Source organism: Betta splendens, chromosome 17 (genome assembly GCF_900634795.4).
Source record: "Betta splendens chromosome 17, fBetSpl5.4, whole genome shotgun sequence".
NCBI classification, from domain to species: Eukaryota; Metazoa; Chordata; class Actinopteri; order Anabantiformes; family Osphronemidae; genus Betta; species Betta splendens.
Genome location: NC_040897.2, coordinates 17048249 through 17069312, shown reverse-complemented (window position 1 = coordinate 17069312; position 21064 = coordinate 17048249). Strand labels below are relative to the sequence as shown.

Here is a 21064-nt window from a genome sequence, read left to right as displayed (position 1 = left end):
TGCTGAGGTTCCCATAGACGTGGTTACTCACATGATGACATGTAAACACAGGTTACTCAGGTTAATCTGTAGATAATTATGTGAACAGACACATGCTGGGCAGAGGGTATAAAAGCTGCAGCTGCAGAAACGGTGAGATTCTGAAGGACATTGACTCCACGGCTGAGCAGGTACGACACACACACATACAACCTCCGAGGAGGTGAAAGCAGAGGTCAGAGGTCATGATCACCGATCTGAAACGTGTTCACTGGTGTAACCACAGCTCTTATCTGGACTAGGACAGAACCAGATTAGTAGCACAGAGTGTGGTGGGGTTCAGGTGGGGAGGCAGTACCAAGGTGTTAGTACTTTACTGGGACAGGTTTACCTGCCTGTGTGCAAGTGATTGCCTGTAAATGAACATGTCCAAAGATGACTTGACTGACACCTCAGTTGCCACGGTGACCTTCAGCTGATGAGGTTTCTGTGGAGAGTTGGACCTTTCCTCTGTTCTGTGTCTTTTCTCCACTTCCTCTGTTTTCTCCCTCGTTCTGCTCTTTTCATCTCGTCTTTCTTCTTCACAAACCCCCCTCCCACCCTCTTTTCCTTCTCTGCTCTGTTTCTGTTGGGTTCAGTCTTTGCATTAGAATTCTCCTCTTTCAGGGCTGCGAGGGCACTGAGGTAGGCTCCAACTCTCTTCCTGTTTCTTTGGCCTTCAGCTTTGTGTGAACGTGCAGCAGACAGGAGGACGTGTCACATGTTGCTGATATTGTCATGTCTCAGTGAGGTCAGAGCTGCTTTGTGACATCGTCACCTCTGTGAAACTTTCACCTGGAGCTGATCTCAGTCCAGCAGTAACTTTGAGCCCGGCTACAGCTGGATCTGGTTACATTGACTTTGAGCCCGGCTACAGCTGGATCTGAGTGCAGCTGGATCTGGGTGCAGTGACTTTGAGCCCGGCTACAGCTGGATCTGAGTGCAGCTGGATCTGGGTGCAGTGACTTTGAGCCTGGCTACAGCTGGATCTGGGTGCAGTGACTTTGAGCCCGGCTACAGCTGGATCTGGTTACAGTGACTTTGAGCCCGGCTACAGCTGGATCTGGGTGCAGTGACTTTGAGCCCGGCTACAGCTGGATCTGGGTGCAGTGACTTTGAGCCCGGCTACAGCTGGATGTGGTTACAGTGACTTTGAGCCCGGCTACAGCTGGATCTGAGTGCAGCTGGATCTGGTTACAGTGACTTTGAGCCCGGCTACAGCTGGATCTGGGTGCAGTGACTTTGAGCCCGGCTACAGCTGGATCTGGGTGCAGTGACTTTGAGCCCGGCTACAGCTGGATCTGGGTGCAGTGACTTTGAGCCCTGTTGTTGTGTCAACAAGAGGGTTAGTGTCAAGATTAGTGAAACTGTAAAATATCAGGAAATGAGGCTTTAAACTCAGAACTGAACCGTGAAACATCTGTGTGCATGAATTCTGTGTTACAAAACAAATAATTGTGTCCGGAGATGGTTTCCTCCTTGACTGAGAAGGTTGTGGTTCGTTAGGACAGAATCAGTACTTTCCCATCGTTAACCTAACCAGCTTACGGTCATTAAACAGATTCTGTGTTTAATATTTTACTCTTGCATTGTGGGTCGTCCTGTTAGACCTAAACTTTAACCTGTGTGATGTCATCATCCTGTATTGCCATAGCAACAGGAAGAGAAAATGGTTTAGACAGAAACTTAATGACACATATTCTATAGTGCATCCACTTCACATTTGATGTTTACTGACCTTTGGCCCTCAGGTTCTACTGCCTAAAGTCCACCTGCTGAACTCCTGACTCCTAAATGAGCCATGAGCCATCACCAGAACCCTGCGGGTCCTGGTGTCGCCCTCAGTCAGTCTGTGGTGAGTCTCACCTTCTACATAATTTAATTTAGATCTGAAATATGGCTTAAGTTGTGAATCATCGTTCTTCTGCAGATCCTGTCTCCTCGTCCTCCACATTCCCACAGTGATGAGGAAGAGTTAGACCTAAACAAAGCCTTCGAGGTCCAGTGTTTCCAGCAGATTCTTCATCCTGCTGCTTCCAGTCCACCAGAGAAACGCAGAGTCTATGATGAGCAGGACTTTGAGGGTAAGACACATAGCTGTCTGCAGGACGTTCAGGAGGTTTTTGGATCTTGTGGGGGTCTAAGGTAATCATCAGAACCTCTGTTGGCAGCCAGTCCCCTAACGGAAGAAATAAAGATGATTCTCATTTCTGTTCTACAGAGCATCGTCAGTCTTCCCTCCACGTCCATCATCCTTTGTCCAAATCCAGAAGAACCGATGAGGGGTGGAGGGTGAACCCTATAGAGGAAGACTCGGAGGAGAAGGCGAGTGAGGAAAAGCCCTGCAGTCATGCTGATGGAAAGGAGAGGCAGACCAACACCCCTTCCAGGTGAGCACCACACCTGTGCAGACTTTGAGACATTCAGTCCAGGTAACGTGTCTCCAGCCTCACTTCTGACCCCCCGCAGTGACCCGCTCAGCGACTCCACCTATAATGACGGCCACTCAGCTGGTTGCATCATGACGGGCGTTTCCATAGACGACACTGATGAGGCTGAGACACTGATGTCCGTCGACCTGGATGGCATCAAGAGTCAGTAAACCTGCTCACCTTCATATACAGCAGCACCATCCATTAGATTTACACTGCACGTGTACATAACCATTTATAAAAGCATAAAAAAGCATGTTTACTTTTACCTAAATGTTCTGTGCATCATAACTGACCTGACATCAGCAGATTCTGGGTGTCACCACACAAACTGGATGCTTCATTTAAAGGCAAACCTGTGGTCACAGCAGCTCGGAATCATGGTCATGATGCTACACTGATGCTAACGTGCTAAACTAAGATGAACATGGTGAAGCAGACATTGAAAGAGTTCCTGTTGACCGTCATGTGAGCTGAAGCCGCTGCTGACCTGAACACAATGTGTCGTTCTACTTGCCAGCCCACAGCCTCTATCCATTGTGCTACTGTGTGTGGTTCTGGTTCTGGTTCTGGTCTCAGACTCCTTTAGTGTCTCAACATGAAGTCAGTCTCTGCTTTTGCAGTGATAAAATATTTCAACAGTTTCTTGTTCGAGAGACTGAAGGCTGATCTCAGTGAGTACCCAGCTGTTTCCTCTGACCCGTCTCTACTCAGTTGTTTTTACTGACTTGTCTCTATTCAGTTGTTTCTACTGACTCTTTGCCACTCAACTGTTACCACTGACCCGTCTCTAAAACATGTGCTTTATAGAAACAGATGATGGTTGGGGCTGTTGTCCCATGAAACTGGTTTTGATTTATACAGCAGATCTTTACTATTTACTGTAAATATTAAACTAATTTTATCAGTTGAGTAGAATCTGACTTTGAGATAAGTACCTGGAACCAGTGAGCCTCGGTCCAAGTGCTATTTGCTTGTTTGTGGGAGAAGAAGAAAGGTAAACGTGACAACAGAATAAATCAGATTTGAGCTGAAACCTGATGCTAAGCTGCTGATTATGGGATGTGAGTCACTTCACTGAGGGTTAGTCGAGCCTGAAACACTGTTAGACCATTCCCATCAGAGTGCAGAGGCTGTGAGACGCCATGGAGGAATGAAAGGGCAGGATGAGAAAGGACATGAAGAAATAATATTAGGAGTAAGAATCATTCCCTGTTTCAAGTTTGGTCACGTCAAGACAAAGTGTTCATGCTCTGAGAACTGGATTCTTTTCTGGGTTTGTCTTTTCTGGAACTTTGGATTCCAAGTTTATAGAAACACAAGATTCAGGGCACAAGAAACCAGATTGTCATGTGTTTCAGCTCTAATCACACTGATGCTGTGATTTTACTGCTGCTGAGCCTTGCCAGGAAGCCGGTTCATCACAGCTCCGTCCCATCACGGCTCCGTCCCATCACGGCTCCGTCCCATCACATCTCTCATCACATCTCCCATCACAGCTCCCATCACATCTCCCATCACAGCTTCCATCACAGCTCCATCTCATCATGGCTCTGTCCCATCACAGCTCCCATCACAGCTCCGTCCCATCACAGCTCCATCTCATCATGGCTCTGTCCAATCACAGCTCCCATCACAGCTCCGTCCCATCACAGCTCCCATCACATCTCCCATCACAGCTCCCATCACATCTCCCATCACAGCCCCGTCCCATCACAGCTCCCATCACGGCTTCGTCCCATCACAGCTCCCATCACAGCTTCCATCACAGCTCCATCTCATCATGGCTCTGTCCCATCACAGCTCCCATCACAGCTCCGTCCCATCACAGCTCCATCTCATCATGGCTCTGTCCCATCACAGCTCCCATCACAGCTCCGTCCCATCACAGCTCCCATCACATCTCCCATCACAGCTCCCATCACATCTCCCATCACAGCCCCGTCCCATCACAGCTCCCATCACAGCTCTATCTCATCATGGCTCCGTCCCATCACAGCTCCCATCACAGCTCCCATCACAGCTCCCATTACAGCTCCCATCACAGCTCCGTCCCATCACAGCTCCCATCACAGCTCCCATTACAGCTTCCATCATGGCTCTGTCCCATCACGGCTCCGTCCCATCAAAGCTTCCATCACAGCTCCGTCTCATCACAGCTCCGTCCCATCACAGCTCCGTCCCATCACAGCTTCACCCCATCACAGCTTCCATCACAGCTCCGTCTCATCACAGCTCCCATTACAGCTTCCATCATGGCTCTGTCCCATCACGGCTCCATCCCATCACAGCTTCCATCACAGCTCCATCCCATTACTGTTCTCATCACAGCTCTCATCACAGCTCTGTCCCATCACAGCTCCGTCCCATCACAGCTCTCATCACAGCTCCGTACCATCACAGCTCCCATCATGGCTCTGTCCCATCATGGCTCCGTCCCATGACAGCTCCCTTTATGATCACAGAATCTTCGCACCTGTGAGCAGAGACTTTATACTCACCATGCTCTATGGCCAGAGCTCATGTTTCTGTAAATAATTTCTGTGAAACTTGAGTCGTAAATATTGCTGCCACTCAGACAAATCATGACAAACTGTCAACCTTAAAACCTTTCAAACAATACATGGAGGCGTTTCAGTTCCATTTTTGGCTCCGCCCCCTGCAGGTCATCGATTAGACGACATTCCAGCAGTCCGACGTCACCTGGTGAGGCGGAGCTCCAGAGGTCCGGTCGCATACATCACCAAGAATCAATTCAGCTGCCAAACACAGCTTCAGGGGGACCAACCAGACCGAACCCCTCATGAGGTCAGAGACTACAGACTAGAGAGGATCATGTTGGTGTGTATGTGTAACTTCATATCAGCTGATTTTCATTTGACCTCAGAATGATTCAGGTGCTTGTGGATATTTAATGGGTTTGATTCAGGTTCAGGGAACCTGGACATAAGAGGGTCAAAGACAGTTTGAGCTTCACTGAGTCATTGCGGGTGTTTGTACTAAGCTGAGCAGAAGCCTTGGATACGTATAATAATTGTAGACACTACAAAACCCAGAAATCTGAGAATAAAATTGTAATTAGTCAAATCATCTAAAACAAACTTGACTTAAACTTAAATATGGAGGTTTTAATTGCTCGCCTATGGGTTGTGAGGCCTGATGGGACCAGGTCTGCTCAGGTCCGGGTCATAATGTGCTTAAAAAAAACATTGATTTGATTTGATTGATTTGCATCCTGGGAAAGACCCTGCAGACATCAGGTGGGGTGAAACCTGAGATCTTTGTTCATCACCTGCAGTAGCTCCACCCACTTCATCCAGGGACGTCCAGACCCCTGGACTTAAACCAGGTTCTGTAGATCTCTGCCTTTTGCTTCAGGACTGTTCAGAATCGTTAACCAGAGTTCACACTCAAAGCAATGACTCGGATTTATGACCTGGTCACTTGTCTGTATCTAGAAGCTGAGTCTAACATACATGAACAGACTTGCAGCAGGTTTGGTGAGAATTCAGGTGATTCAAAACAAGTGGACTAACTTTTGAAAGGAGGCTGAGAGAAACGAAAGATGAGCCATGACTGTGAGTAGGTTAATCCAGCTTGTATTGTGAACGGGCAACGAACTGGACTCAGACGCAGTCAGGTGACGTCAGGCAGGTGAAGTCAAGGCTCCGTGTTCGTGGCCTCAGTGTGCTCTGGTCATCAGGATGGTTGGTTTGGACCTGGACGATCCACTAAGCAAGGTGTCGGTTTGTCCCACATCTGGTTCAGTCAGTGCTGTTAAACCTGCTTTTTGCACAGTTCATTCAGATTTTTGTTTTAGTTTGGATGATTTTTTTGTTTTTTTTGAGTCACACTGGCAGCATCGAAGCTATTACCAGAGCCCTTAATGTGATGTGTGTTTATTCAGGTTCACAGTTGGCTTCTACCTGATGGGTTTACTTTTGTTTACTTGTAGCAGATTTCAGCAGAGACAAATCCAGTCATCAGTTTTCTGCCTCAGTGTCGTTAGTGCCTGTACGAGGGACATCGTTGGTGTGAAGGCTGGAGTCAGCTCAGTTTCTCTGCAGGTGTTCGTGGAGCTGAACGAGCTGGTGATTGACAGGAACCAGGAGCCGCAGTGGAGAGAAACCGCTCGATGGATCAAGTTTGAGGAGGAGGTGGAGGAGGAGACGGAGCGCTGGGGGAGACCTCGTATCGCCTCCCTCTCCTTCCGCTCACTGCTGGAGCTGAGAAAAACCATGTCCCACGGTGAGGGAGAGCTCAACATCATTCTACAAGTCTGAAACACACTTTGTCTTGAAATGCAGCTGCTTTCATCCAATCACAGCTTTGATGGTCCTGGTAGAAAAACAATGTGTCAGGGTTTTCTAGTAATGAGGTAAGTGAAACTGGATCCTGTCACTGCTGCTGGAGCCACGGACGTGGAAACATTACAGAAAAGGCTTTAGGTGAGAGTTCTGTCTCAGAGAAACCAGCTGATGTCATGCTGCTTGTCTTCAGGGGCTGTGCTTCTGGACCTCAGGCAAAACACTCTGCCAGGAATCGCCCAGCAGGTGGTGGAGCAGTTGGTGATCTCGGATCAGATTAAAGCCAAAGACCGGGCCCATGTTCTGAGAGCTCTGCTGCTCCGACACAGGTCCAGTCCAGACTATGCCTGTGGGCCCAGAACAGGGCTTGGTAACATGATGCAGCAGGATTTTTCACTAACATGCTCCCTCATTCCTGTCTTTCATCAGTCATCCGAGTGATGAGAAAGACCATAGCTTGTTCAGCAGGAACATTTCTGCAGCCAACTTGGCCACTGCCCTGACTGACGGCTACAGTCAATCAGAGGCCTCCAATCACACAACTAATCACAGAGAGGCTGATGGAGAACAGGTAAGACGTCAGTGTGAAGCTCCGCTTAAACCTACGCGCTACCGCACTAACCCACAACCTTATGTAAAAACTCTGGAACTGATTTAATGTGACGGCGTCCAACATCAAGCTACTGCTTTGTCACCTGCTCATCACATAAAAGGCACAGACACTCATACAACCCTTGTTGTGACCTGTGGCCAGAGAGACGCTGCCGTCCTCTGTCACCCCAGATCCAAACACGAAGTGAGGCTGATGGAGAAGATCCCAGAGAGCGCAGAGGCCACCGTTGTCCTCGTGGGTATGCATGGCATGCATTTACCTAATGTGCATCTGGTGTTGGTTCTGTGTGGACCCGGTGTCAGTGCGGGCCTTCTGCATCCACAGGCAGTGTGGGATTCCTGGACCAGCCTTCAATGGCCTTTGTGCGATTGCAGGAGGCGGTTCTGCTGGAGTCTGTGCTGGAGGTTCCTGTCCCGGTGAGGTTCCTCTTCCTCCTGCTGGGCCCACCCACTGCCAGCATTGACTACCACCAGATTGGACGCTCCATCTCCACCCTCATGTCAGACAAGGTAGGTCTCCACAGCAGCAGCGTGAGTGGTAGAGTATGAGAAGTGCTGGCAGGTGCGTCTTCTCTCCCAGAACTTCCACAATGCAGCCTATCATGCTGACGACCGCCAGGACTTGCTGACGGCCATCAACCGCTTCCTGGACTGCAGCATTGTCCTGCCTCCCTCAGAGGTGGGGGGCGATGAGCTGCTGCACTCGCTCGCTCGCTTCCAACGAGAAATGCTCCGAAAGAGGGAAGAAGAGCAAAGCGGAAAGGTCCAGGAGAAGACGAGCAGCACTGAGCAAGGCCAGGGTGGGTTCAGCTTCAAGCAGCTCTGATTTATTAGCACAGCATTAACAACATTTCCCTGTTTCCTATGGACCCTCCTACTGATGCTGTTCATCAGCCCGTGATTAACTGATTTACAGCATAATGCAGCAGGTTTGCTTCTTCATAGTTTCGGAGCTAAAATCTGGTCAAAGTGTAACAATGATCCAATAATCAGGGTTTTAAATTGTGAGTCAAAAGCTGTGATTCGATTAACAGGCCACAATTAAAGAACTGATGAAGCCAAGGCAGTTAAGCAGGTTGGTGTAGACGACCAGACAACTTAGAAGCTCTGGTTTTATCCCTCAGATTGTCCGGGTCCATCCAAAGCTGGTGATGAGCCCCTGAGACGTTCTGGACGTCTGTTTGGGGGTCTGATCAAAGACCTGACTCGACGCTATCCTCAGTACCTCAGTGACATCAGAGACGCTCTGAACCCTCAGTGCATGGCCGCCATCATATTCATTTACTTTGCTGCGCTGTCGCCTGCGATCACCTTCGGTGGACTTCTGGGTGAGTCTGGACCACTTGTCATTCTAAAAAAAGAAGCCGGTGGAACAGTAGCTGTACCACATGTGCCAACGACTCAAAGCTAGGCTCCAAGTCCACACTAAGGCCTGAAGAAGCCCATGTCTGTGCTGTGACAGGTGAGAAGACCGAGGGGCTGATCGGGGTGTCGGAGCTGATTGTGGCCACAGCCGCGCAGGGCATCGTGTTCAGCCTCCTGGGGGCTCAGCCGCTGCTGGTGATCGGATTCTCTGGACCACTGCTCGTCTTTGAAGAGGCTTTCTACACTGTGAGCACTGTCGCATTTCTCATGATAAAATTACCACATACTAGTTTATGAACCCTTACTGTGTTCATGCAGAGTAGAGGTCATCGGAGCTTTGGTTCAGGGGATGAGGGGCCTGGTCCTTTTCTGATCCTGTGACCAGCTTCACCACACTTTGTTCTGGCTCTGCCCTGTTCATACAGTTCTGTAAGGACAACGGGGTGGAGTATCTGACCGGACGGGTATGGATCGGCTTCTGGCTGCTGCTCATTGTTCTCCTCACTGTGGCGTTTGAAGGAAGCATCTTGGTTCGATTTGTCTCCCGCTTCACTCAGGAGATTTTTTCTTTCCTAATATCCCTTATTTTTATCTACGAGACCTTCTCCAAACTCATCAAGGTAACGTCACGGACCAGCCGCAGATTTGTGAAATTAAAAGATGTTTTCCACATAGATCCTTAAACCATTTGTCTGATGTTTCCTAGATCTTTCAAGAGCACCCCCTCCGAAAATGTTACTATGGAAACGATACAGAGTCTCCATCTCTGTGCAACTTCACCGCAGCAGTAAGGGATTCTGGGAGGATCGTTGGAGAGCCCAACACGGCCCTGCTGTCCTTTGTCCTAATGGCAGGAACGTATCTCATTGCTTTCTACCTGCGCAAGTTCAAGAACAGCTCTTTCTTCCCTGGAAGGGTCAGTATGAGAGGGAGCCTCCTCCACTGAGCTCTTCTGGATCCTCAGCTTTGTACTGACGCAGGTACACCTGACAAACTGACTTCATCCAATGTGTGTGTCCAGCTCCGCAGGCTCATCGGGGACTTCGGCGTGCCCATCGCCATCCTCATCATGGTGCTGGTGGACTACAGCGTGGAGGACACCTACACCCAGGTCAGACCATGTCCCATGTCACTGAGGTTCTTGTGGTTCTAACGGCTTTTAACTTAGGCCCTGCTCGGTCTGACAGAAGCTGAACGTGCCCAGTGGATTCTCTGTGTCCAGTCCGGAGAAGCGCGGTTGGCTGATTTCTCCTCTCGGGTCAGATGGGCAGTTTCCTGTGTGGATGATGGGTGCCAGCGTCCTGCCAGCCGTTCTGGTCTTCATCCTCATCTTTATGGAATCCCAGATCACAGCGTACTATATCTACTCACCTCAATAAACAGCCAACTCACCCGCACGTTGAAGTCACTGGACTTGTTGTTTCTCTCTCAGGCTCATCGTCAGTAAGAAGGAGAGGATGCTGGTGAAAGGAACTGGTTTCCACCTGGACCTGCTCCTCATTGTGGTGGTGGGTGGAATCTCAGCTCTGTTTGGTTTGCCCTGGCTGTCGGCTGCCACAGTTCGCTCTGTCACCCACACCAACGCTTTGACTGTCATGAGCAAAGCCGTGGCCCCTGGAGACAAGCCACGGGTTCAGGAGGTGAAGGAGCAGAGGCTGACGGGCTTCCTGGTGGCTGTTCTCGTGGGTACGATCCCCTCACACCTTCTGCTCCCACTGTCAGCATGGCCTCATCTCATCTGCTCCTGCTTGTCCCTCAGGTTTGTCGATTGTGATTGGAGAGGTTCTGCGCCAGATCCCCCTGGCAGTGCTGTTTGGGATCTTCCTCTACATGGGCGTGATGTCACTGAATGGGATCCAGCTCACCGAGAGGCTTGTCCTGCTGCTGATGCCCCCAAAGTATCACCCTGACCACAACTACGTGCGCAAGGTTGGACCCTGGCCTGGGACTCAACTGTCAGTCTCTGACTGAAGAACTAAAGCCTGGGCCAGTAGACATGATTAATGTGCATGGTTCTAACACACTGTCATCTGATGTGATGCAGGAGACATTACAGACCAAGACTTGGGTCTGTAGGACCAACTGACCACTGTGCTTCACTACTTGTCCCACAGGTGCGGACGCTGAGGATGCACCTCTATACACTGGTCCAGCTAACCTGTCTGTCTCTCCTGTGGGTCGTCATGGCGACAGCGGCGGCGCTAGCTTTCCCCTTTGTGCTGCTGTTGACTATACCTGTGAGGATGCTGCTGCTTCCTCGCCTATTTACTGGGCGAGAGCTGCAGAGTGTGAGTCCTACCTGTAATTGTAGCTATTTCAAATGTAATATCTGCATTTTGTGGTGGTATATCTCTCTGACCTCTGACCTGCAGCTGGATGCTGAAGATGCAGAGCCTCACCTGGAGGAGAAAGAGGCACAGGACGAGTACTCACAGCTGCAGATGCCTGTTTGAGCTGAGCGGGAGTCAGGTCCCTTTGACCCTGATCATCAGATGTTTCAGGTCAACGTTTAGTTTTAAAGATCACACCCAATGAAAAATGTAAGCGAAGAGTGTTTGTCTCTGTCTCTGTGACCATTAAAGGGCTTTTAACCCTTGAAGTGCTGTTTATTTCACTTTTAACATAACTTAGCAAACAATGGAAATGCATGATATGTTCTCTCTGAACTCGGACTCTTTTTTTTCCCGGGTTGAGATGTTTTTCCACAGACATACGATAATTATCGTATTAATACGATAGTTTTGGGGTCTGTCCGATCTACAATATTGTCGAGTCAATACTATACTAACTATATACAATAGTTTTGACACTGCTGTTTGTGTTTTGATTTAGTTTTGATTGACACGCAGAAACTGTTTTCACTTGTAACTGATTGGCTCCTCCATCAAGTCTCTAGCTCTGAAAATGAATAAAATAATTGTTTAATTAAAATAACTAAAACTCTGTGATTTCTATAGGTTATGTGTATGTAGAATAGGTTTGTTTTTAAATGCACTGTGATTTTTAAAGTTGTTTTGCTTTATATGATAGTTTGGGTCAGAATACAATAATTTGAAAATGACCACCATATTTCTTTATTTCCTAGCTGGCAACATTCACTGTTACTCATGATTCACATCAGTCAGAGGTGCCGTGTTCCATCCCTCCAACAGTTCCAGGCTCAGCCTCATTGTAAATAACAGTTTAAGACCCAGACTCAGAATTGTATAAAAAACAACTGATTCCACAAAAAAAAATATTTGCAAATAAAATCCATAAATGCTAAATACAACTTATCATTGTCTGAAAACAGGGTTCCTAAATTGTGCTGATGTTCCTGAGTGTCAGGTTTTGGTTTTGTTTCCAGTCTTATGTTGAAAGGTCTGAGTTTTATCCATGTTGTCATGTTCTTGTTTCGGTCTATTATTTTGATGGACTTCCTGTTTCTCCCAGATCACAGCTGTTTCCTGTCACTCCCGGTTCACCATGCACACCTGTCAATAATTTAGCTAATCACTCTTCTGTATTTAACCACCAGTACTTACCATAGCCAGTTGCCAGATTGTCGAGTTTCATACCACTTTCCAGCGTATCAGTATAGCTTACCCTGTTCAACGATCACGCTTGTCTCTGACCGCCGATCCCTGCCTGTTCCCTGACTGTACCTACGCCTGGATCTCTTGGTAACATTCTGATTGTCTGACTACGCTTTACGCTTTAAGCTCGGGCTTACTCGTTGCCGAAACTTTGCCTGTCCCTGGAACCGAACCTTGCCTGCTCCTTGTGTGCCTTTAACCTGAGATTTATCGTATGACCTGGATTGCCCTGACTACATGGAGAATAAAGGAACTGCTTGTTAATTCATCACCGTGTCTGCACTGTGCATGTGGGTCCGAAATCTGCCGAAGCCTGACACTGAGTCAGTTCCTGTTGTTGTATCTGTGACTCCGCCTGTCCTGACTCGGCTGTTTCTCATCTGGTTGTCATGGTGACCGTCCCTTCCATCTCAATGTGTCCACTGGAGCATTTCAGTGAAATCTGATCAGGCGTGGCAGCTCGTGGCCACCTGAGCTGCGCCTCTGCTGAATGTTTGATGGAGGCAGCGAAGGATCGTCTGTGCTTCGTATGAACTGCTCAACAGGTGGACGTGTCTTCTGGACGGCACACTCTGAGGCTTCAGCATTCAGGTAACAACTCATCTGCATGTGTGCATCTACCTGTAACTACCTAAAGGTTTTATTCATGGAATCCTCCAGGCTTCAGGGTGATACCAAATGGCAGCAGGATCCTAAGGTTTAAAGCCTGGAGGTCTAAGGGTCCAGCTCGTTTTTATTAACTGTGTTCAGCTGCTGGTAGGCTTCAGCTCCCTGGTTCAGCTCAGTGTCAGCTTGTTGAAATCCTCGTCCCTCCAGACAGACTATATCTGTTCTGTCAGTTAACGTTGAACAACTAAAGGTGCGGATAAAGACTGTATCTGAGGGACAAGGTCATTTTCCTGTCAGTGTGAATGTGAGGGACACAGATCAACTCTAAGACTCTTCCATCTTCTGGATGTCGACATCTGAACCAGTGGCCACCAGTGGACAGCTCACTATCCTCTAATCTGATGATCCATAGCTTGTTGCTGTCGCTTCTGAACAGCGTGAAAGCAGCCAAGGAGCTAACGTTCCTGTGTGCTGATGTCCTGATCTGTAACAGGTGATGGTGTCAGGATGTCTGAGGGAAGGCAGCGAACTTTGTCCACCTCTGGAGAGTCGCTGTATCAGATCCTGGGTCTGGAGAAGAGCTGCAGCCATGACGACATCAAGAAGTCCTACAGGTGTGGTGGGCCCCGCCCACTCACCCACATAGGCGATAGTTACCTGACACACAGATCATAGTTTACACTCCTGATCCTGAGCTGACTCACAGGCAAACGTCAAGCCAGCATAACTGTCAGTGAACTCCTGATCCTGTGTCCGGTGTCAGGAAGCTGGCGTTGCGGTACCATCCGGACAAGAACCCCGACAACCCAGAAGCAGCAGAGAAGTTCAAGGAGCTGAACAGCGCCCACGCCGTCCTGTCGGACCTCACGAAGAGGAACATCTATGACTCGTACGGGTCTCTGGGTCTCTACGTGGCCCAGCAGTTTGGAGAGGACAATGTTAACACATACTTCATGCTGTCCACCTGGTGGGCCAAGGTGAGGGGGGCGGGGCTTATGCCACACATGCAGTGAGACTGCCTCAGTCCTGTCTGAACTTCAGGGCCTGTCTCTCTGGTCTCAGGCTCTGTTTCTGCTGTGTGGAGTTCTGACCGGCTGCTACTGCTGCTGCTGCCTCTGCTGCTGCTGTAACTGCTGCTGTGGGAAACTGAAGCCACCGTCTACAGGTGAGGGGGCGGAGCCAGACTTCATGTCACCTGACGACCTAGAGGAAGAGATGCGTAATGAGCCGGACAACGGTGAGTCCACAGGAAGTCCTGAGCTTTATTTTGATGAAGTGGTATGGCTCCGGTTTTAATATATCATATTCTGATGTGTGTGTGGTTTGGTAGTATCATTAGTTCAGTGTTCTGAAATAGAATCTAGTTAAAATGATCTGTGGATTTTCCCCTTTGGACTCGATATGCAGTGAATGGTTTCTGTTTGTTTGTTCAGACGCTGATGCTCCGATCATCCACCAGCCCACGAACGCCAGCGAAAAAACGCAGCTGATCACCGATGGCCATCGCAGATACGGAGAAACCTACACATGAAGCCGGATTTAGAACATAGAGAAGGAACCCGGTGGAACCCCTAGTGGGGCCCCGCAGAACCTGATCACAGGACAGGTCTGGAAATATTTGGACAGGACACAGCTTTGCTCATTGAGACTGTGCGTCACCACAGAGGATCTGAGAGGCCGTCACGCAGATGATCTAGTGAAACGACTGAGGGTTGAGTGGCAGGTGCTGGGTTCTTCCTGCTGATGCTTTGCTTGTTCTAGCTGCGTTCAGGGCTTCACCACTGCCCTGGCTCAGAACACACCAGGCAACCACAGGAAATGCAGTTTACAGTGGATCAGCCAGAAGCCGTCTGTTATGTCACTTTCCTTACAGTGTAGATGAAAGAAAGGAAGCGACATCATGAGACCAAAGCCTCGTCCTCCAGCCCTTCACCCGCTGTAGACAAACACATGGGGAATAAGCCGACAGCTGATTCCAGTGGTGATGCACAGACCAAATGATGCTGTCACCGTCCAAATACTTTTAGACCTTAGCAGACCCTTAATTCTTATGAACATTATTATCAGTTTGATTTTATCGTAGTTCCTTAACATTTAAAAGTCAGGATTCAGAATGTGACTGCATGACAATGGTAACAGTCATTAAATCTCATTGGTGTGGATGTAAATAGTGTGTGTCTGGAGTTTGTTTCCTTCTGCTCTCGTGTTACTGGTGAATGTTGACTGATTAAAGACCAATAAATACTAGTTGTAACTGTTGTTTGTTGGAGCTGAAGGAGGCGCGGCTGCCTCCACCACTCAGTGTCCCTTTAAGAAACTCTGCTACTGGACCCCCCCCCCCCCACGCCTCCTCCTGACCATTGACATATAAGGACATGTGAACGCAGCAACAGCTGATGTCGCTCTGTCTAAAACAGGCGCAGGCAGATTGGAGCAGCACAACACCACCACTCTTCTCTGCTTCACTGTGTCTGTCCTGGTTTAATTCGCCGTGGGAAGTGTCCCGACTCCTCAGCCTCAGGCCACATCATGGAGAGTCTGGAGAAGCAGCTCATCTGTCCCATCTGTCTGGAGATGTTCACCAAGCCCGTGGTCATCCTGCCCTGCCAGCACAACCTGTGCCGCAAGTGTGCCAACGACGTGTTCCAGGTGAGGAGCCCCAGCTGAGAACTTCATCTGGACTGTTTCTGTTAGGACTCGAACGTGAACTGTAAATGTGACTCGCTGGTGCATTCAAGGACACTGGCAGTGATGAGCTTCTCTGTCTGTAAGGTTCATGATCAAATCAGACTAACAACCAACTCCATGTTGCTCTAAACTTAAGCTTCTCATGGTGTTTCTTCGGGTATTGTCCTTGATCCTGAAACCTCAGACGGAATGTCACATACTAATGATCAGCAGCTTCCAGATGTTGAGTATTTGATGTAAACTTGTGTGGTGTCAAATGTAAATGTGGCCACAGTGGCTCAAGACGTAGAGCAGGCGCCTACTGATCCCAGTGGTTGGATTCCTGGCTCCGTGTGTCCTCGGGCCACACGCTGAACCCCAGGATGAGTGTTGGTGGACATGAATGAGACAGTGTCAAAGCTTTGCTAAGGCAGAGAAGCTGCAGACATTGACCACTATGGGTGTTTCTGCTTTCTCCATCCTGTAATTAACGTTCGATGCTGTCAGACTAAAATGCACCTTTCTCCTGAAGGCATCCAACCCCTACCTGTCAACCAGAAGCGGCTCCACGGTGACGTCCGGAGGTCGTTTCCGCTGCCCGTCCTGTAGACATGAGGTGGTCCTGGACCGACACGGGGTTTACGGCCTGCAGAGGAACCTGCTGGTGGAAAACATCATTGACATGTACAAACAGGGCAGTACCAGGTAAGAGCTGGCGCTTTCATCACACTGGGCACCTTCAGCTGGTGTCACGTGTTTGACCTGTTTCTGAACTAAGTGTGTTGAAACTGTAAGGCTCCAGTTTCTGTTGACTCACATGAGTCTGGATTTCCCAAGAACCAGAATCAGAGTCCAGCTGTGATCTGGATCATGTTCACAACAACATGTTTTCACCTACACAAGCGAACGCTAACATGAAGAACCTGCAGCTCCCCTGTTTTAGTGCTGTGGTTTACACAAACGTCTCATGTTTGTCTCTCAAAGAATCTGAACATAATATTCTTAACAGACAAGAGTGGTCAGTTTTTAGAAAAGGTGCCAAAGCTGAGTCTTGGAGCTTCTGTGTGCGACGCTGCTCTGCCAATGCCTCTCTCTGTCTGTTGTCCTGCAGTAAAACGCCTCTGGAGCCGAAGCTGGAGCAGCCGATGTGTGAGGAGCACGAAGACGAGAAGATCAACATCTACTGCGTCTCCTGCAGCGTCCCCACCTGCTCCCTGTGCAAGGTGTTCGGAAGCCACAAGGACTGTGAGGTGGCTCCGCTGAGCAGCGTCTTCACCCAACAGAAGGTCAACAACAACAATAACGTCAACAGCAACTACTACAGCTACTACAACAACAACAACACAAACACAACAACTACTACAACAGCGACACAAACATAACAGCTACAACAACAACAACTACTACTACTACTACTACAACACAAACACAACAACTACCACAGCAACACAAACATAACACAAACACAACAACAACACAAACAGAACTGTTCTAAACACTCACAAGTAGTAATTACATAGTAACTGTTGCATGCGCAAGCCAGTCAGCTGTGGAGTGTCCAGATGTGGGATCCCAGTCAGGAGCATCACATACATACACACTTCATCAGGTAAACATGGTGTTTCAGTGTTTGGGGTTTGTGTGTAGGCAGAGCTCACCGACTGCATCACCATGTTGGTTGGAAACAACGAGCGGATTCAGGCCGTCATCGGTCATCTGGAGGAAACGTGCAGGGCTGTTGATGTGAGTTCATTCACCTGCTGCATGGCTGCTCGTACCGGAGCTCGACCAACACTCCATCACACAGCTACTGTATGGCTCAACTAACACCTGCTGCATCTCTGGGCTTTCAGGACAACGGCCGCAGACAGAAGTCGAAGGTGTGCGAGACCTTTGATCACCTGTTTGCCCTTCTGGAGGAGAAGAAAGGTGAGATGACTGTGAGGATCAACTCAGAGCAGGAGGAGAAACTTGACTACATCCGAGGTCTAAGGAAGAAGTACACTGACCACCTGGAGACCACAGCCAAGCTGTTGGAGACGGCCATCCAGACTATGGATGAGTCCGAGATGGCCGTGTTCCTGCAGGTGAACCAGAGCACGCATGTCCACCTCCCCCCTGATTTAATTTCTGCTCACACTTAAAAAAAATCCAATGCGTCACGTCAAACCACACATTGTCAAGTTGTTATTGGTCAGAAGAGCCGGTTTCCCCTCAATGCAATTCATTCATCTGGTGCGAGTTGATCTGGGTGATTAATGGTGCAGTCTTCAGGGCATTTGGTTGGCATTGTACCATAACAAACGATCAGCAGATGATTAATCTTGGTGAAATGATCTCCTGATGTGACAGGAGCAGTCAGTGTCCTGCTAACAACAGGTAACACAACACAGGAACTAAGCCTTTGTTCCCATGTTGACAGGTGATTTGATTTTTTTATATAAGAAGGCAATAACGTATTAGGAAAATGCTACAAGTTTACAAACTTTATTCATGTGAATCAAACAAACTGTCACGAGGCTCAAGGCGACAGCGGACAGCGGAGACAAGACTCGAGCGGTTAAGGTGTTTTTAATCAGATCGTGGTCAGACAGGCAGGGGTCGGTACACAGCGGGCAGCAGACAGATACAGGCTCAGGCAGGCGGTAGTTAAAACACAGCCAAAGGTCAAACACTCACGGAGGTACTGGATCAGAGGCAAGGTCAGGGCTAGGCTACGGTCAAAACACAACGGGCTCACGAGAAGAATGCTGAATGCTGGCTTACAACGCAGACAATCTGGCAACTAGATGAGGTGAGTACTGGACTTAGATGCAGGGACATGATTACTTGACTACTGGCAGGTGGTGACTGACGAGGAACGGAAGTAAGGCTGGAACCAGAAAACCGGAGCTAAACAGGAAGTTGACAAACTAAAACAGGAAGATGGCATGTACAGTGGTTAGCAATGCGAGTCCGTGACACAATATGTGTGAAAACCTAAGATGTGTTATCCAACCAAGACTAGCATGAAGCCAAGCAGACCAACAGTTACCTCCGATCCAAAGCAGCTGAATTTAAGTAATAGCAGCTGAAGTTATATTTTCTGGGCACATTGAATTATTAATTAATTGTGAAATTAAATATGGTGATTTTTAAAGTAAAAGGTTGTCTAAATCACATTAATCATGAACAGGTTGCTAAGGGTTTATTCTTGTATTAAATCTGTGTCTTGTTTGTTTGTTTGTTTTTGTTTGTTCTTGTTTCACCCACAGATGGCCAAACCGCTGCTTCAGAAGTAAGTCACATTTTGTATATATGCAGTTAATAAATAATGTTTATGCTAATGTGTTGACAAAGGTTTATTGGTAATTGATCAGGATTGTGGATGGAACCAACACATCTCACCTGGATAAACTCCAACACGGCTACGAGAACATGGATCACTTCAAGGCAAACCTTGACCATCAGAGGAAGGCGCTAAGTAGCATCGACTTCAACAAATGTACCTGATGACGCTGCCTACGTGTTAGCATAGCAGCTGCCCAGCTACTGCACCACATGCTGTTATTAGTCACGTAGTGCTGAACTACTTTAAGTGAGGAGGGAGCATGCTAAGATGTCCTTTCAAGATAGCTTCAAACATTCATCGTAGTGTTTTCAAAGGTCAACCTAGAAAGGATAGTTTACATCAAGGCTTAGTTCTAGCAAATTCATATTCAACAATGCTAGAACATCATGTATGTAAAAATGAAATTCTAGGACTACGACCAATCAAACTTCTTATGTAATATATGAAAGTGTGTCATAGCTTCTAATGTTTAGCTTGAAGCTTGATGTTAATGAATTAACATTTAATTTTAAGTTACTCTCCATCTATACTGATATATCAGCAGCATGTTAGCATCTAGCTAACCCTGTGTTTTACTTCATCTGATAAAGGTGATAATGATGACAATGAAGATGGGGGAGAGGTCAGCGCAACAACAGGAAGTGGCACTAAGGCACAGCACACTGCACCTGTAACAACTACAGGACATGCAGCCAATCAGGAACCTCCTCTGTTACCCGTCCAGCTGGTAGCTCTGCCCCCTCATAGACCAACAGAAACATCACCCACTTTCACATCACAGCCTAAACCACCCGGACCCTCATCAGTCAACCAGGAGCTGCCCCCTCTGCTTCCTCCTACATCTGGCCCTGCCCCTCAGGTGTGACATCACCTTGTGTTCAGTTCCTGTGGGAAAACTAAGACTCCTTATGTTAATAAAAAGAATTTTGCTAATACTGAAGTACTAATGTTTAATGCAGTTTAAAATATTAACTTACAATTAATTCACAAATTAAAAAAAATGCAGCTATACAATATTTAGTATTTTTACTTATTCATATTTTGTATTAGTATTAGTATTATATTACTGGCGGGTTGTTTGCCGATTGATTGTTCTTCTCCTGCAGGTCCAGTCTGATCAGAATGAGTCAGAAGATAGAGACACACCCAAACACGTCTTCTCCTTCAGCTGGCTCAACCAGAAATAAGAAGTAAAATCAGTTTGACACCCTTGAGGAGAATGTTATGTTCCCTACATTTTTCTATAACATTTCTACAGATTTTGAAAAATGTCACTTCTTTTTTAAACAAATATCTTGTGTTAATAATGTAATACTTTAAGTAGTTAAACTTAACAAGTGAGGTTAACTGCGTTGAGTAAATATTAAATTAGAGATACATTCACAGAGTATGAAACATGAAGTGTGGCTGATAGATACTAATAATAATATACATGATCACCTTCAAGCAGTGTTGAAATGTTGCAGCTGCTTTTTAAAGCTTTAACCAATTGATTGTTATTGTAAGTGATTTTCGTAAAAGACTGGAGGATCATCTTTTTCTACCAACAGACATTTAGTGGAACAAAGTATCTTCCATGTAGTTATACTTGATACTTATGTACTTATTTGAGACTACGTCAGTGTGGTTCTGAGTCAGCGTCCTGCTAGGTCGGTGTCCTTCACACCCACCACCACCACCGTGTGTTTGTTCTCTGTATGTTGTCACAAATCGGGTCTCCTAACTAATTTTTGTGACATTTCCGGTTTTATTTTGAAATTCAAAGGTTTTCATTTTGTAATTAGTTCCTGCATTTAAGCACCAGCTCTGACACTTTGCCAGATTGTCTGCTCATGTCACCCTGTTGTCCAGCTTTCCAGCATCTCCGCATAAGTCCTGTGGTTTTGGTTTCTGTGCCCATTTCTGACCTTGTAATCCATGCCTGTATCTTCGCTGGAGTCTGAGTCACTGTTTTTCACCACTGCCTTCCGACTAGCCTGCTGAATTTTGTGGTTTTCCCAAACCCCTGTCTGAGAGCTGTGCATTTGGGTCCTTCATCCTGCACCTGCCTGACAGATGTTTTAATTTGTCCTTTTTTCCTTTGTTTGTATTTATGATGTTGTCCTTGTGTTTAAACTATTTATTAAAAAGGTTTTGTAGTTGAATCAG

General features: G+C 47.6%; 3 protein-coding genes across 3 annotated transcripts; all 3 read left to right on the top strand.

The window, feature by feature from the left end:
• The first annotated feature begins 6 nt into the window (after positions 1-6).
• Positions 7-11653, top strand: slc4a2a (solute carrier family 4 member 2a). Its single transcript, XM_029131429.3, has 21 exons — positions 7-1873; positions 1949-2102; positions 2240-2408; positions 2488-2612; positions 5116-5258; positions 6518-6698; positions 6951-7086; positions 7187-7328; positions 7512-7608; positions 7695-7879; positions 7950-8169; positions 8494-8697; positions 8832-8980; positions 9160-9354; positions 9441-9650; positions 9756-9845; positions 9922-10088; positions 10167-10420; positions 10494-10663; positions 10849-11022; positions 11107-11653. The coding sequence occupies exons 1-21, from the start codon at positions 1820-1822 to the stop codon at positions 11185-11187; spliced, it is 3300 nt and encodes a 1099-aa protein (XP_028987262.3). The 5' UTR covers positions 7-1819; the 3' UTR covers positions 11188-11653.
• Positions 11654-12745: 1092 nt separating this feature from the next.
• LOC114844244 (dnaJ homolog subfamily C member 5-like) lies at positions 12746-15512 on the top strand. The gene is made up of 5 exons (XM_029131452.3): positions 12746-12900; positions 13412-13532; positions 13682-13895; positions 13981-14155; positions 14352-15512. The coding sequence occupies exons 2-5, from the start codon at positions 13426-13428 to the stop codon at positions 14447-14449; spliced, it is 594 nt and encodes a 197-aa protein (XP_028987285.1). The 5' UTR covers positions 12746-12900; positions 13412-13425; the 3' UTR covers positions 14450-15512.
• LOC114845147 (E3 ubiquitin-protein ligase TRIM63-like) lies at positions 15424-21060 on the top strand. The gene is made up of 9 exons (XM_029133006.3): positions 15424-15567; positions 16118-16290; positions 16697-16871; positions 17233-17328; positions 17439-17672; positions 18840-18862; positions 18945-19069; positions 19507-19775; positions 20023-21060. The coding sequence occupies exons 1-9, from the start codon at positions 15448-15450 to the stop codon at positions 20101-20103; spliced, it is 1296 nt and encodes a 431-aa protein (XP_028988839.1). The 5' UTR covers positions 15424-15447; the 3' UTR covers positions 20104-21060.
• The last annotated feature ends 4 nt before the right edge of the window (positions 21061-21064 follow it).

Coding starts and splice junctions, on each gene's coding strand:
- slc4a2a (XM_029131429.3), top strand. CDS start 1,820: ATGAGCCATCACCAGAACCCTGCGGGTCCTGGTGTCGCCCTCAGTCAG. Junction 10,089..10,166: donor ATGGAATCCCAGATCACAGC/GTACTATATCTA, acceptor TTTCTCTCTCAG/GCTCATCGTCAGTAAGAAGG. Junction 10,421..10,493: donor CCTGGTGGCTGTTCTCGTGG/GTACGATCCCCT, acceptor CTTGTCCCTCAG/GTTTGTCGATTGTGATTGGA.
- LOC114844244 (XM_029131452.3), top strand. CDS start 13,426: ATGTCTGAGGGAAGGCAGCGAACTTTGTCCACCTCTGGAGAGTCGCTG. Junction 13,533..13,681: donor GACATCAAGAAGTCCTACAG/GTGTGGTGGGCC, acceptor GTCCGGTGTCAG/GAAGCTGGCGTTGCGGTACC. Junction 13,896..13,980: donor TGTCCACCTGGTGGGCCAAG/GTGAGGGGGGCG, acceptor CTCTGGTCTCAG/GCTCTGTTTCTGCTGTGTGG.
- LOC114845147 (XM_029133006.3), top strand. CDS start 15,448: ATGGAGAGTCTGGAGAAGCAGCTCATCTGTCCCATCTGTCTGGAGATG. Junction 16,291..16,696: donor TACAAACAGGGCAGTACCAG/GTAAGAGCTGGC, acceptor GTTGTCCTGCAG/TAAAACGCCTCTGGAGCCGA. Junction 17,673..18,839: donor AGATGGCCGTGTTCCTGCAG/GTGAACCAGAGC, acceptor TTTCACCCACAG/ATGGCCAAACCGCTGCTTCA.